Source organism: Pleurodeles waltl, chromosome 1_1, assembly GCF_031143425.1.
Source record: "Pleurodeles waltl isolate 20211129_DDA chromosome 1_1, aPleWal1.hap1.20221129, whole genome shotgun sequence".
In the NCBI taxonomy this organism is placed as follows: Eukaryota; Metazoa; Chordata; class Amphibia; order Caudata; family Salamandridae; genus Pleurodeles; species Pleurodeles waltl.
Window position 1 is genome coordinate 402944406 of NC_090436.1, and position 16665 is coordinate 402961070.

Consider the following 16665-nt stretch of genomic DNA (forward strand, 5'->3'; position numbering starts at 1 on the left):
GTAGCATATACTAAGGATGTTGAGCCTTTACCATCTTATTTTTAAATGGTTTATTTCCAAAAAGTTCAGTCGCCATCATTGGTTGGAGCGATCAACACAGTGGGTAAGTGGAGAACTGCATGCCAAATAGAGTAATCCATTGAAGCCACGCAATCTGGTAGATGTCAAGGTGGCACTGAGGTTCATCTATTCTTCTTGATCGATCTCCTTATGCTTTGGGGCAACCTACAAACCTGTGGGCTTGGTTATGAAGGAGAAACCTGGCTCAAGAGGAAGAATACCTGCATGCAGACAGTCACTAGAGAATAAGCTTAATTAGTACTTATACATTTCTTCCAAAAGATGCACAGTCAGATTAAATAACAGCATAATCCATAAGAAAATTACCTTCACCTTCTTCTGCTTTCAGTCTTTTGGCTTCAGTGAGCTTCTCGTGGTACGCCTCTGTGCACTCCGGGATCACGCCGCGCAAAGCTGGGTTTGGAGACTGTAAGGCGGCCAGTGTCTGCTGTGGGTCACCTTCTTCCAAAGCCAGATTAACCTCTGCAATGCCGACAGACCCTAAATCGTGAAGACCATCCCAAAGTCAGTGAAGCATTACAGGACAGGAGAAGAGCACCACATCCGACACATCTTGATGGAAGTCTGAACACACTGAGGCCATTTTACCCAACATTTAAAATACAGCAAATCAGCCAATATATGAGTCTGGTGGATTGTACAAACTACTTCCAACATAGCAAATGTAGGTGTGTGTTCAAGGACAGTAGTTATGACCAATCATATCGCTCATTATGTAGCAATTGTCAAAAGGACATGGTGACATGTGAGTATAAATGCACCTAAGCACTTCCCAACATTACACAGTGAAAAAGTGGAGTATCGCGAGTAAAAAAAAAGAACTTGGTATAGCAATCCAATGAAATGCGCATAGCAGAATGAAGTCTTGTGACAAGGAAATAAAAAGCCAAAAATACATTTACTTCTCAAAATAGTGACATGGTAGTTGTGAAAGTGGGAATGCAATGCCAAATATAAGCACATCAATTTACTCTCTTATCATTATCACATAAAAAACAGGAGCACAACAGGGTTAATGATGACATTCTTGTGGCAAAGAAAACTGCAGACAAACGCTATCATTAATCACTATTGCATGGCCTTTGAAATCCACCAAATTCGGTCAGGTTTGAGCTCAGGGAGACAAGACAAGGGTGTTGAGAGTACATTTCACGACAGAATACAGGTGGTTAAGTCTTACACTGTGAAAGTAAGGAGCGTAAATAAATACAGGCTTACATGTTGCTGCTTCTTCTGTATTCCTATTGGCATCAAGGATCCCTTCCTGAATCTCATCAAGCCACAGAACTGCGGATTCGTCGCGTGACTCCTGGAAATGAAGGACAAGTGTTCAAAGAGGGGGCACGGGCCACAATCTCATGTCTAGTCTTGTGTTACTGTGTTCATTGGTATCAACATCACCCAGCATCGATAGCGCCTTGACTTATATTCACAGACTTTACAATTCAGTGTAAAAGGTAAAGACTCAAAACTCTGAAGACCTGTGGTGACAGAACCGCAAACTCAGAGTTTATCACTTCATAACGACAGACCAGGACCACAATGATGCAACCTCCCCCCCCATTGGTGAGCATGCTTAATGAAACTTTACACTGAGGTTTGTGGGGTAGCTGGCCAATAACGCTTAGATTTCCCATCTGTGCCATGCTCTTCAGGAAAATACCCAACATTCCCACCACCTATCACCCAAAGTCTGTGAAACTCTGTGGCTCTTTGGTGAGCAAAATTAGCCGATCAGCAGCAGTAAATGAAGAAACTATTTCATGTGAGAAGCACTGGTAAAGAAAGTCATAAGTACAGTTGCAAACTATACAAATTATGCACCTATTATTGACGTTTGCATGGTGAAATCAAATCAGTTGAACTGAACAACCACTGATCTATGAGCAAGAGATGAAGAATGCCAGTGGATATAAGTCGGAAAAGAGAAAGTGAGGTAGGATGGCTTTGATTGAGAACAGAGGCCCTGATTACGATCTTGGCGGACGGGATACTCCGTCACAAATGTGACGGATATCCTGCCCACAGTTTTACAAGTTCCATAGGATATAATGCAAATTGTAATACGGCAGACAGGATATCCGTCACGTTTGTGATGCAGTATCCCATCTGCCAATGTCATAATCAGGCCCAGAGTCTTGATTTGAGGTACTTTGTGAACCAAAGTTCATGTGGTTTTATCTACGGTTGAAAAAGTAGGCTACGTTCCAGCATATGGCTCCTACTGCAGAAAAGGATTCAATTCTTGGACTTTCTAATTTTTCAACTAAGGATCACACTTAGGAACACGTTAGTGAAAGTAGTTTTCAGGCAAGGTAAGCTCTTGTTCTTGGCATGGAGGGTGATGCTTCAGTTAGCACCACTGAATGGAGAGCTGTAGAAAGTTACATGTCTCATTAGTGAGTTCCACGGAACAGGCTGATTGCTTTATTGTGTCCAGCTTTCATTGACGCCAGAATGAAAGAAAACAAGAAATAGGACTGGATGAACTACTTGCATATAACACGGGGCATCTACAAACCTTACGCTCAAGGTGTTGTTATTACTGTGATATAACAACAGTTAGAAAGAAATATTAAAAGAGCTTCACACAAATCTTTACTCAATGAGAAAAAAGATACACTCCCTTTAGGAAACTGGAACAAAATTCATAACGTCCTCAGGAATAACAAACATTCACAAAGCCAAAAGGTCTCTATAAAGAGCTATTGAATTTGGCAAGGTTTTGCAGCCATGCTCTACACCAGCAATGATGCTTTGCAGTGTGGATAATACTAATTTAAAAAAGTGCTATGAGACAGCCAAAGGCTTATGCGCTTGTTTCTTTTAAAAAGTGCATTAGTGCTGGGTACATCATAGGCCTTTATTATTATTATTTTTAGCCATACTGCACAGATCATGGCAACAAATCATTGCCAAAGTTGGCAATGCACATGCTGTACAGCATGAACAAAAGGCAATGCCAGAACCAACAGACTCAAATGTGAGACCTATTGGCATTGCCAATGGTTCTTATGTCTCGGCACAGCATCCCTGTGCTTCTGAGAAAATCAGTTAATCTTCCAATGCATGAAAAACATATATCCAATCACATAAAAAAACACAAATGCAACCATGTTTAAGTCTTCCTGAAAAACAGTGGGAAGCAGATTACACCTGTTGTCACATTAAAAACAGATAACCTCTGTTGTCACAGTAAACATCCATTTCAAAGAAGAAAAGTGCTTCTTTGAAGTGTGTGTATAATATAACTACAAAGGTCAAGAGGTTCAACAAGGACACCAGGGAAGAAGAAAAAATAGAAGTAGTACCTCAGGCAAAGTGGAAGGACAGCAATCAAACTGATGCACAATTAGTGCATGGTGCATGCTCCAGCCGAAACAAGAGGAAGGAAAGCTAGCACGTGTTGGGCAATTAGAAAGTAGCAAATAAAAGTGACAATGAAGCTGACAAATGTTAAGCAAGGAGCGAGCTGCAAGCCTCTTGTAGAACACAATATCGCTCACAAGCGACAGCACAGGCAGAGCATGCACTGTCGTAGGTGAGACCTAACAACGGCCATGATTTTGGAAAGTGGTAACACCTCATCACTCCAGACATAGCACAAATAGATTTTTACCAGTGTGATTGTGATATTTAGACAAAGCATTTTTGTTTTGCTAATAACTGTGGTGCCAATGAGAGTGTCCTACTTTGTCTACTTCTGCATGGAAAGTTTCAGTGTGATTCGTCAAGTGGGGGCAATGAAAAAGGGGGGGTTCCAAAACACTTTATCCCCATTCTGTGTCTATGGGAATTTTGCATTCTTTAGACAAGGCTACAGCCCGAACCACTGAACAGCATTACAGCAAATTTGGAAGAAAGCTAGATCTTGGTCTGCAGATCATGCCTTTTGTGATTTGGTGTAAATCCATTCAGTAAATTTTGAGGTATTTTAGGTTAATATATATATATATACATGGAAAATGTCACTTACCCAGTGTACATCTGTTCGTGGCATTAGTCGCTGCAGATTCACATGCTGTGCACATCCCGCCATCTGGTGTTGGGCTCGGAGTGTTACAAGTTGTTTTTCTTCGAAGAAGTCTTTTTTCGAGTCACGAGACCGAGGGACTCCTCCCATTTCGACTCCATTGCGCATGGGCGTCGACTCCATCTTAGATTGTTTTCCCCGCAGAGGGTGAGGTAGGAGTTGTGTATGCTAGTAATGGTGCCCATGCAATGGAGTTAATACGTATGTACATAATGAAGTTTAAAGTAATATATTTTCAAATTTACAAATGTTCAAGATCAACTTCTAAACAGCTACAGGCTCCCGGAGAGGCGGTTGGGCGCATGTGAATCTGCATCGACTAATGCCACGAACAGATGTACACTGGGTAAGTGACATTTTCCGTTCGATGGCAAGTGTAGCTGCAGATACACATGCTGTGCATAGACTAGTAAGCAGTTATCTCCCCAAAAGCAGTGGTTCGGCCTTTAGGAGTTGAAGTTGTTTGAAATAATGTTCGTAGTACAGCTTGACCTACAGTGGCTTGTTGTGCCGTTAACACATCTACACAGTAGTGTTTGGTAAATGTATGAGGCGTAGACCATGTTGCTGCCTTACATATTTCGTTCATTGGAATATTTCCTAGAAAGGCCATGGTAGCACCTTTTTTTCTGGTTGAGTGTGCTTTTGGTGTAATAGGCAGCTCTCTCTTTGCTTTAACATAGCAGGTTTGAATACACTTAACTATCCATCTAGCAATGCCTTGTTTAGAAATTGGATTCCCTGTATGAGGTTTTTGGAAAGCAATAAATAGTTGTTTTGTTTTTCGAATTAGTTTTGTTCTGTCAATGTAGTACATTAGTGCTCTTTTGATGTCTAATGTATGCAGTGCTCTTTCAGCTACAGAATCTGGCTGTGGGAAGAACACTGGTAATTCTACCGTTTGATTCAAGTGGAACGGTGAGATCACTTTTGGTAAAAATTTTGGATTTGTCCGTAGAACTACTTTATGCTTGTGTATTTGAATAAATGGTTCTTGTATGGTAAATGCTTGAATTTCACTCACTCTTCTTAGAGATGTGATGGCAATTAAAAATGCAACTTTCCATGTTAAATATTGCATTTCACAAGAGTGCATGGGCTCAAAAGGTGGACCCATGAGTCGTGTTAAGACAATGTTGAGGTTCCATGAAGGAACTGGTGGTGTTCGTGGTGGTATAATTCTTTTTAGGCCTTCCATAAATGCTTTTATGACTGGGATCCTAAATAATGAAGTTGAGTGCGTAATTTGCAGGTAGGCTGAAATTGCGGTTAGATGTATCTTTATTGAAGAGAAAGCTAGCTTTGACTTTTGCAATTGTAGTAAGTATCCTACTATATCTTTGGCAGATGCGTGTAAGGGTTGAATTTGATTATTATGGCAGTCATAAACAAATCTTTTCCACTTATTTGCATAGCAGTGTCTAGTGGTAGGTTTCCTAGCTTGTCTTATGACCTCCATACATTCTTGTGTGAGGTCTAAGTGTCCGAATTCTAGGATTTCAGGAGCCAAATTGCTAGATTCAGCGATGCTGGATTTGGATGTCTGATCTGTTGTTTGTGTTGTGTTAACAGATCTGGTCTGTTTGGTAGTTTGACATGAGGTACTACTGAGAGGTCTAGTAGTGTTGTGTACCAAGGTTGTCTTGCCCATGTCGGTGCTATTAGTATGAGTTTGAGTTTGTTTTGACTCAATTTGTTTACTAGATATGGAAGGAGTGGGAGAGGGGGAAAAGCGTAAGCAAATATCCCTGACCAGCTCATCCATAACGCATTGCCCTGAGACTGATCTTGTGGGTACCTGGATGCGAAGTTTTGGCATTTTGAGTTTTCTTTTGTTGCAAATAGATCTATTTGTGGTGTTCCCCACATTTGGAAGTAAGTGTTTAGTATTTGGGGGTGAATCTCCCATTCGTGGATCTGTTGGTGATCCAGAGAGAGATTGTCTGCTAACTGGTTCTGAATTCCTGGAATAAATTGTGCTATTAGGCGAATGTGGTTGTGAATCGCCCAATGCCATATTTTCTGTGTTAGGAGACACAACTGTGTTGAGTGTGTGCCTCCCTGTTTGTTTAGGTAATACATTGATGTCATGTTGTCTGTTTTGACAAGAATGTGTTTGTGTCTTATTATGGGTTGAAATGCTTTGAGCGCTAGAAATACCGCTAACAGTTCTAAGTGATTTATGTGAAACTGTTTTTGCTGTATGTCCCATTGTCCTTGGATGCTGTGTTGATTGAGGTGTGCTCCCCACCCTATCATGGAAGCATCTGTTGTTATTACGTATTGTGGCACTGGGTCTTGGAAAGGCCGCCCTTGGTTTAAATTTATACTGTTCCACCATTGAAGCGAGATGTATGTTTGGCGGTCTATCAACACCAGATCTAGAAGCTGACCCAGTGCTTGTGACCATTGTGATGCTAGGCACTGTTGTAAGAGCCGCATGTGCAACCTTGCGTTTGGGACAATGGCTATGCATGAAGACATCATGCCTAGTAGTTTCATCACCAGTTTGACTTGTATCTTTTGATTTGGATACATGGTCTGTATCACATTGTGAAATGTGTGAACTCTTTGTGGACTTGGAGTGGCAATCCCTTTTGCTGTGTTGATTGTTGCTCCTAAGTATTGTTGTGTTTGACACGGCAGAAGGTATGACTTTGTGTAATTGATTGAGAAACCTAGTTTGTGGAGGATTTCTATGACATATTTTGTGTGTTGTGAACACCGTCTTAGCGTGTTGGTTTTGATTAACCAATCGTCTAGGTACGGGAACACATGTATTTGCTGCCTTCTGATATGTGCAGCTACTACTGCTAGGCATTTTGTAAAAACTCTTGGCTCAGTTGTTATTCCGAATGGCAACACTTTGAATTGGTAATGTATCCCTTGGAATACAAACCTTAGGTACTTTCTGTGTGAAGGATGTATTGGTATATGGAAATATGCATCCTTTAGGTCTAGTGTTGTCATGTAGTCTTGTTGTTTGAGCAGTGGGATTACGTCTTGTAATGTAACCATGTGAAAGTGATCTGATTTGATGTAGGTATTTAATGTTCTGAGATCTAGTATAGGTCTCAGACTCTTGTCTTTTTTGGGTATCAGAAAGTACAGGGAGTAAACTCCTGTGTTTATTTGTTGTTTTGGTACTAACTCTATTGCTTCTTTTTGTAGCAATGCCTGAACTTCTAGTCCTAGAAGATCTATATGTTGTTTTGACATATTGTGTGTTTTCGGTGGGATGTTTGGAGGGAATTTGAGAAATTCTATGCAATAACCATGCTGGATAATTGCTAAGACCCAAGTGTCTGTTGTTATTTCCTCCCAATGTTTGTAAAACTTGGTTAGTCTCCCCCCCACAGGTGTTATGTGTTGGGGATTTGTGACCTTGAAGTCACTGCTTGTTTGGAGGAGTTTTGCGACTTTGGAACTTTCCTCTATTCCTTTGAAATTGTCCCCCTCTATATTGTCCCCGAAAACCTCCCCGCTGATACTGGCTCTGGTAAGTGGGCTTTGTTTGTGAGGTTGTGGCTTCTGTGGTTTGCCCTCGAAACCCCCCTCGAAATTGTGTCTTTCGAAATGTGCCTCTGCTCTGTGGGGAGTAGAGTGCGCCCATGGCTTTGGCCGTGTCAGTGTCTTTTTTAAGTTTTTCGATCGCAGTGTCCACCTCCGGCCCAAACAACTGCTGTCCGTTGAATGGCATATTCAGCACAGCTTGCTGTATCTCTGGTTTAAATCCTGATGTACGCAGCCATGCATGTCTCCTTATTGTTACAGCTGTGTTGACAGTTCTAGCAGCTGTGTCTGCAGCATCCATTGCTGACCGTATCTGATTATTGGAGATACCCTGTCCTTCTTCTACTACTTGCTGCGCTCTTTTTTGGAACTCCTTGGGTAAATGTTCAATAAAGTGTTGCATCTCATCCCAATGGGCCCTATCATATCTGGCTAGCAAAGCTTGCGAATTTGCAATACGCCACTGGTTTGCTGCCTGTGCCGCCACCCTTTTGCCTGCAGCATTGAATTTTCGACTTTCTTTATCTGGAGGTGGTGCATCTCCTGAAGTATGAGAGTTGGCTCTTTTGCGCGCTGCTCCCACTACAACAGAGTCTGGTGTTAGCTGTTGTGTAATGTACACTGGGTCTGTTGGTGGCGGTTTATATTTTTTATCTACTCTTGGAGTAATGGCTCTCCCTTTAACAGGCTCCTCAAACACTTGTTTGAAGTGTTTTAGCATTCCGGGTAGCATAGGAAAACTCTGATATTGGCTGTGTGTGGACAACAGTGTATTAAAAAGAAAGTCGTCTTCAATGGGCTCTGAATGAAGGCTGACATTATGAAATGCAGCTGCTCTTGACACCACCTGTGCGTAGCCTGTACTATCCTCTGGTGGCGATGGCTTAGCTGGATAGCATTCTGGACTATTATCTGACACTGGTGCGTCATAAAGGTCCCATGCGTCAGGGTCATCTTGACTCATTCCTGTATGAGTTGGGGATTGCATCATTGGTGGAGTGGCTACCGGTGATGGTTGCGGAGAGTGATGTCGGGATGGTGGCGGTGTTACTTGTTTAGCCACCTTTGCGTGTGGCTGTTTGCCTTTGTCTTGGAAGGCAAGCTTGCGTTTCGTTTTGACTGGAGGAAGAGTGCTGATCTTCCCTGTATCTTTTTGAATAAAGAGCCGTCTTTGTGTGTGATCTGGCTCTATTGCCTGTAATTCCTGTCCAAATCTATGTGTCTTCATTTGTGTGGACAGTCCTTGTTCCTCAGTGTAGGAACTTGTTTTCGGTTCCGAGGCCGGATATTTCGGTACCGAAACCTTTTCAGCTGCTTTTTTCGGCTCCGACAAAACCTTTTTTACTTTCGGCGTCGTGCTCTCTCGGTGCCGACCCGTTTTGGTGCCGCTGTCTCGGTGCCGAATCTTCTCTGAGCCACTATCTCGGGCCCGAGATTGCTGTGTGCCGGTATCTCGACCGGAGTCGGATGACTTCGACACCAGCTCGCCCTTTTTTGGTGCCGATGAACGGTCACCTACTTTTCGGGTTAAGCCATGGCCTCTTGGCGGGGGCGTCCCCTGGGCTTTAGCGCTTTTCTCGTGAGTTCTTGGTTTCGACGTCTTACTCACGGTTTTTGGCGTTTCCTCGGGATCGATCTCCTCAGAGTCTGACTCCTGGGTGGAGAATGTTTCTTCCTCCTCCTCGAAACGCTCTTGTCCTGTCGGCGCCGAGCCATTTGCAGTCTTCTTGCTCTTCGGTCCCTGAGTGTCTTCCTGGACCGAAACGCTCGACAGGCCTCACAAGTATCCTCCTTGTGTTCTGGTGACAAACACAAGTTACAGACCAGATGTTGATCTGTATATGGATACTTGTTATGGCATTTTGGACAGAAGCGGAATGGGGTCCGTTCCATCAGCCTTGAAGAGACACGTGGCCGGGCCGACCAGGCCCTGACGGGGATGGAAGAAAACCCCAAAAGGCCACCGGAGCTCTTCTTAATTCGGTGTCGATCTGTTGTAACTAACCCGATACCGAACGCGAACAATACCGACGATTTTTCCGAGATTCTAACTAACTTTCCGACCCGAAACACGGAGCGAAAAGGAACACGTCCGAACCCGATGGCGGAAAAAAAACAATCTAAGATGGAGTCGACGCCCATGCGCAATGGAGTCGAAATGGGAGGAGTCCCTCGGTCTCGTGACTCGAAAAAAGACTTCTTCGAAGAAAAACAACTTGTAACACTCCGAGCCCAACACCAGATGGCGGGATGTGCACAGCATGTGTATCTGCAGTTACACATGCCATCGAACATATATATATATATATATATATATATATATATATATATATAGAGAGAGAGAGAGAGAGAGAGATAGATATAGCTATATATATGGGGGGGGAGGGAAATACACAGAGATATACCCCTCATGGGCGGAAAATTGCCCATCTTTTTTTTTTGTTCTTTCAGTGGATACAACACAGGGCTCAGTGCGCCCCCCTGTGTAAATATGCGGTAGATCCGTGGATACAGAGAAAGTTGGAAAAAAAACACCCACTGCATCCAACTTCATAATGCGCACTGCCGAGGACGTTGCGCAGCTTGGGTTTCCTTACATGCCGCCAACCCCCACTGTGCACGGCTAACAGCTGTGTGCAGTGCTGATTATATATATGTGCATGCTTAAACAAAACATAGAAATTCACAGAAAAAAACAAAGGTTACAGGGACGTTTTAGTTAGGTTCTGAACTTACTCTCACAAAACCATAGAAAATCAGCAGTTATAGTTACAGTTAACAGTTAACTTAAGTAACTATAACTCGTGCCCTAAGATAACTATAACTTGTGTCTTCACCATGCACAGCTAATTACCCTACATATCACATAATTGATGACACCTTCTATGGCATCACTGTAATTATCACTGCAACATTTGGAATAAAATTATTGATGAGAAAACTGTACATGGCGGGGGCACGAGTTATAGTTACATCAGGGCTCGAGTTATAGCTAGTTGAGTTAACCATAACTAAAGCTGCTGAATTTCTATGGTTTTGTACGAATTAATTCAGTACCTATCTATAACATCTCACATAAAACCAAAGAAATTCAGCAGTTACAGTTATACTTATGTTAAACTATAACTTGTACCCTAAAGTTACTTTACGGCACGAGTTATAGTTTCTTCAGATAAGTATAACTATAACTGCTGAATTGCTATGGTTTTGTGTGTGTGAAATGTGAACTATAACTATAACGTTACTGTAACCTTTGTTTTTTCAGTGAATTTGTATTTTTTTTAAATGTAAAGTAATATTTAATTACTATTACTACACAGGCTGCATTGAGGGCCGTGGTGGATCCGCAGCTCGTTGCGTGCCCCCAAAAATGTTTTTGGGCAATCTCCTGCCCCTGATGGGTCCCTCACAGCCTCTCCATCTGACCTATGGGATCAGGATACCTCTATTCTGACCCCTTATATGATTTTTTATTTACTTTTTCCACTCTGTGCTCAGCCAATAAACAAAACGGCAGTAGCATCTTTTCTCTAAGGTTGCTGCCAGCCAATCAGGTTCTTGCTTTTGGCTTGGGAGCTGCGGATTCCCCACAGTTAGATCTGAGGTGGATCTGCATTCCTAGATATGCATAAATCTTTTTCCTTTAATAACTCAAAAACTACTGAACAGATTTTCACTCAATTACAAAAACACTCTATCGAGACCACAATCTACCTTTTTGGAAAATGTGAATGTAATTTGGTCTAGCGGTTTGGGCTGTAGTCATGTTCACAATCCTTATGGGAAATTGCAGGGAAAAAATGCAGTTTGGGACCACCCCCTTTTTCTCTCCCCGCTTGACAGATAACCCTAAAACTTCCAAGCCAGCAGCTGAAGTGAGAGGCAAACTAGCTTAAAACATTCATGAAGATTCATCAAACGCCGCCAAAGTTATAGACAAAATAAAAAATGCTTTCCCTTTGGGAAGTAGGTCCTAACTATAACTACCTACTGGCTATCACCATATTATATATATATATATATATATATATATATATATATATATATATATATATATATACATATATATATATACCCACATACATATATATATATATATATATATGGAGAGAGAGAGCAAGAGAAATAAAATATGCCACAAAACAAAAGGAAAATATATTACTAAATATGTCCACAATATTGAAATAAAAATGTTAATTTTATATTTAAAAACAATCATTGATAAGACTGTTTTCTAGAGATATTTTTTTAATAACCTTTGTTGCTGGCACATGCATTTTTAGTATTACTGTTTGTAACACAAATGAGAATAAATGATAACCTTACCAAGTATTAACTGTCACAAAAACTCTTTATAACAGCCATGTAGAAAGCAGATAGAGAACAAATGCCCAAGTGAATGGCAGTTTAACTGCCCAACAGGTGAAGCCTGCTGACCAAATGTCCCTTTGTGTAAGTAGAATGTATACTAATTTTTTGGAGAAAAAAAACAATTCTAGTGGGACAACTAAGACTATTTTAAAGGCCAGATTTAAAAATGCTTGCTTTTCCTCCATAGTTGATAATTTGTTACTGTCACAATCATCTGTTTTGTTTACACTCGCATGGAGACAAGATGACAGTTTCTCACCACATTTGGGAAAAAACTAATTTCCACATACAGCATTTTGACAGAGAAATACACCACAACACAGCAGCTTATGTTAAAGTCAGAGGAACGTGTCTTGGGACACTGATAGAAACAGATGGTGCCTGTAAAATAACCCCAGCTCTAAAGGAGGGTAGTAAACCGCTTCAGAGGCCTCCATTTTTGTTTACAACAGAGTGCTGGTTTTCAATGAAGCATTCACTACACCACTCAACCAATCCCATGGATACCCTGCCAGTGAAGGTTACATCCCACCTGTAAAAGAATTGATCTCAAAAGTGGCCTCTGATAAGGAGGGCGAAGATATTTTATATATCCACGTATCACAGCACCGCATAGGAGGCCACACATTATTCGCTGTGCATTAGCTGTGCATACAAGGCCCACTTAGGGAGTATTAGATATCAGATTAGTATTAGCATTTATTAAAGTAAACCCAGACAAACAGAGGTAACGTGTTTTCTACCAATGGCTCAAACTCTTTAACAATCCAACTACATAACCTCTTGCTAAATCCTCAGACTGCAAATGAAAGCAAGTTTCTCCCGCGACAGAGACTCGGGAGCCAGGAGAATCAGTAGACGAATTGGACCTGCTATTACTTTGTGGTTAAATATATTGCTCAACTGTTCAACATTTCAAGGTAAACAGCTTATACGTTCAAATATGATTCTTGCAAAAGTGTGGCGCCCCTATGTCGCTGCTCAACTTTTTATTTGAGACCGAAGAGGGAAGTTTGGAGAAAATAGCTGGTGCGTTGACAAAGAATCAAATAACAAAGTTTCTGCAAGGTTGCCCCTTGGACAGCCAACCAAGGGTCACAAAATAATCTACTAGTTTGGAAGGCAGGCCAGCTCAGTGCTGAGGACAGGGAGAAGCTTGAGGGTTGAATATGCATTATAAAATTAATTTTACTAGGGGGCAGGAAAAAAGGACTTTAAGAGCAAGTCCCAGATTTTTCACAGGATGCTAAATACGGATGTGTTTGAAGTCGGGCAAGACGAGCAATTCTTACCTAAAACACAGACAAGCATCAAAGTGATGCCTCGGTAGAGTGACAGAAAATGGGTGACATCTAGTCAGTCAGGCTACTTGGGGGTAATGGAGGCCAGAGAAGGCAAAGAACCACAGCAGTGCAAAGTGACCCTGTGAATCAAATATCGGTCTTTTAGAATCAGTTAGTAGCCTAGCTTAGTTTGGAAGCTTCAAACGGTTTAACCACAAAATGGCCTTTCTGAGATTACAACCCCCCCTCATTCTGCCATTTTCCTTCTCTCCTTCCCTCAGCATCCCCCGGCACAGAGATTGAAGAGTAATTCGAGAAAGCATGTGTCGCTCACAATAGCAGGTTGTGATCTTTTTCACTGAGATATATCTGTTTGGCCATAATTGTCAGTAGCTCACGAGGAGCAGTGGTGCTACCTTAGTGCTTAGGTTGTGGCAGTGGTCATACAGAAGTGAAATGGTTATGAAGTACTCTGCCACCTCATTTCCGCATGAGGCCGAAAGAGTACAGTATAAGGCTGAGGGAAAAGGTGGGTAAATAAGGCAGGAAATGGGCATACAAGACATGCCATGGGTTAGATCGTGAAGATGATGCATGGATGTTTCTACACATGTATGTGCTTCTTAACAAGAGCTGAGTCGAACTGGCCTATAGGGAATCAGTCACTCCCTGAAGGGCTGGTCTGACAGGTCAGTGTATGGGCTAGTTATTTTGGCTATTTATGGGCCTTGTTTACAGTCTGCTGGCCGGTATTAATGCAAACATTGCTGCAGCAAGCTCAAATCCATCCAGTTTTTAATATCTTGCAAAAACCTCTACAGTATTTCTTTACCAGTTCGAAACTTGCTCTAGTTTGCAAACATGGGACACCTTTTCAGCTATCGAATTCACTAACCGGGGTCACTTTCATTTGGTGCCTGGGCCTATTTTCTGTCTCAGTCAAACATCAGTAGACGTCTTAAGGCAAACATACATCTAAATAATGATAGGCAACCACGGCCACAGAAAAGAACGGATTAAAGTAAACCCAACTCAAGGACGTGCAGCAGAACTGTATTGTTAGTAAGGAAGGTCAAATGCGCCCTTGTCTGTGGACGAATGTGGATTCAAACATACCATTACGTTTCCTAAAACCCTTTTTTCCAAATTAGGATGTAAAGAGTGCGCTCCGAAGAGATGGGGTTCAGAAGGCGACTCAATGCTCTGCGGACAGCATGGGGCAGCTAATCTAAACTCCTACACTGCAAGAGACCGGGCAGCTGAGGCACCAGCTGTTAAGGTTACACGAAAAAGAAAAGAGCATTTGAACTCTTTGGTCTTTTTATCAGTGCTGGAATTGGAAAAGGTTTACTCCAGGAACCCAGACATTGGCGGTCTAGGTATGGCAGAGAAAAGTGGGTGGAGTCACAAGGGGCAGAGCTTAGTACACTTGTTTAAAAGAAATTGTGCACAGAAATTGGCAGCGGACCGCATTTCTGACAGTAAAATTATTCTAGATGACTTTATTGGTCACAAAAAGGATGCATTTAAAAATATCTTCTAGGGTTAAGAAGGCTGCGCTACAGAGATCGTTGTGTGTGCAGAGATTGTGAGGTAATTATAATAGCTGTAAGATATCTCTAGTGGTTAGCATAGTTCTAGGAGAGTTCTATGCTTTGCCCAGTCACAGCTTTGAATCAAAGTAGCATAAAGAGTTAATATGCCTGCTGTAAAAGACACCATGTAACATGCCAATCACAGGTTTATATTTTAGTTCGATAGGTAAGTGGGTTACAGCTTTTGACACGGGGATCATTTTGTTACTTCTAGTTCATAAGTTGCAAGTCTTTTAATATAGTACAGTGAACTATATACCGGCATCAGGGAGATGTATGCAAAATATAAATCGAGAGTTTAGATCCTTAATGTTATTTTCTCAATCTATTGTTATTCTAAGATTGGGTTCCTTTGGTAAGAATAAAGTCTTGTCAGTATAGACAACCATAATCACTGTTACATTTTGTATCCTAACTATGCGTTTCTCCCGAGCATGCAATCTTACCATATAATGCAGACAAGTAAGTGATTCCTACATCTTCTAATCCTCATTGTGTTATGTAGCATTTCTTGTATACTGATCTACACACTTGTAGGATTTATTGCTCTGACACCCTCCACTGCGATGGGTAGCACTCCGATAACCTCCACTGTGATCGGTAGATCTATAAAAAGGTTTCAGTAAAAAACATAACAGGTGCCATTTAAATCAAGATTTGTGTAATTCCTAATACAGAGAGAGAAATCTTGCATTCTTAGAGTGCAAGCACATCTCTTACATAGGGAGATTACCAAAGTTAAAACCCTGCCTCCAATAGCTTCTCTTAAGTACCTTAAAAGTGACAACAAGCCGTGTACCTCTGTTTCCTTCCACTGCATTGGTATCTAGGTGTTCGGCTCCAGATGGCTTCAGCCAGGATGATACTTGATCTAGAAGAGATGAGGGCCCTTTAGATAAGGCCTTTATTTTGCTCCCAGCTGGATGTTAAAGTAAGAAAGCTTGCTGTCTGCACCAAACTGAATGCTGAAAACGTGCGGGAGCTGCTGAATTATGTTGTGGCGTCAGGATATGACACCAGGACAAATTCAAGATGTTTCTCTGGGGAAATAGCTGCTAGAACTGTGATCTGGTAGGTTCCCTCTACTTTCCAGTACTGCTGTTAATGTGTAATAGTCTCTGAGGATAAATTGTTTAGTGGAGCCATCCACATGATGAATAGCAGCAATAAGCATTTATGTACCGACTGAACATTGATGTGTCCATCCTGGTGCGATGTCAGGTGGATTCAGTGATTCATTTGTGCTTGATGTTTCCGGTGCTAAGCACCGGCACTTATTTTTTAGGGCCGGCGCGTATTCTTCTGCCCCCATGCTGCGAGCAAAAGGTACATATGGGAATGACAGAGGAGGAGAAAAACAAAAAATCGTCACAATGGGAGAAAGAAGACAGCTGCAGGAGTGAGCTGGAGGGGCAGGGAGTGAGTGTAAATGGATGAAAGAGGCCTGAGATGACTTCAGGATTACTCTGCCTCAGTATTCCGTGTTCGAAGATTTAATTGCAGCAGCCGCTTGTTTAAGAGGAGGACTTTGAGCACTGGCACATTTTTATTTGCAAATTAAGCACTGGGTGGATTGTTCTTCATGGAGCCAAATCAGAAGAAGCAGTCAAGTAGATGGGATGCCAAAGAAACTGGGGTGGGTTTGTGGCATGAGCAACACTTGAGCAGTGCATACTGAGATCATAATTTCCGTGGGGTGCTAACAGGCGAAACAAAATTATATATATATATATATTTTTTTTTATTGTGTATAATCCTATTGTTGGATCTGCTTTAAGCGCTTTCAGTT

At 41.8% G+C, this 16665-nt stretch overlaps 1 protein-coding gene across 4 annotated transcripts in view; it reads right to left on the reverse strand.

The window, feature by feature from the left end:
- Positions 1-16665, reverse strand: part of IQGAP2 (IQ motif containing GTPase activating protein 2) — a 902890-nt gene that overhangs the window by 242425 nt on the left and 643800 nt on the right. For 3 of the 4 annotated variants that reach the window (XM_069223623.1, XM_069223596.1, XM_069223614.1), the window contains 2 exons: positions 1300-1390; positions 388-561 (listed from right to left, as the gene is read on the reverse strand). In XM_069223623.1, the coding sequence (XP_069079724.1) occupies positions 388-561; positions 1300-1390 (265 nt within the window). The remainder of the gene's footprint in view (positions 1-387; positions 562-1299; positions 1391-16665) is intronic. The other variant, XM_069223606.1, reaches the window with a different exon arrangement.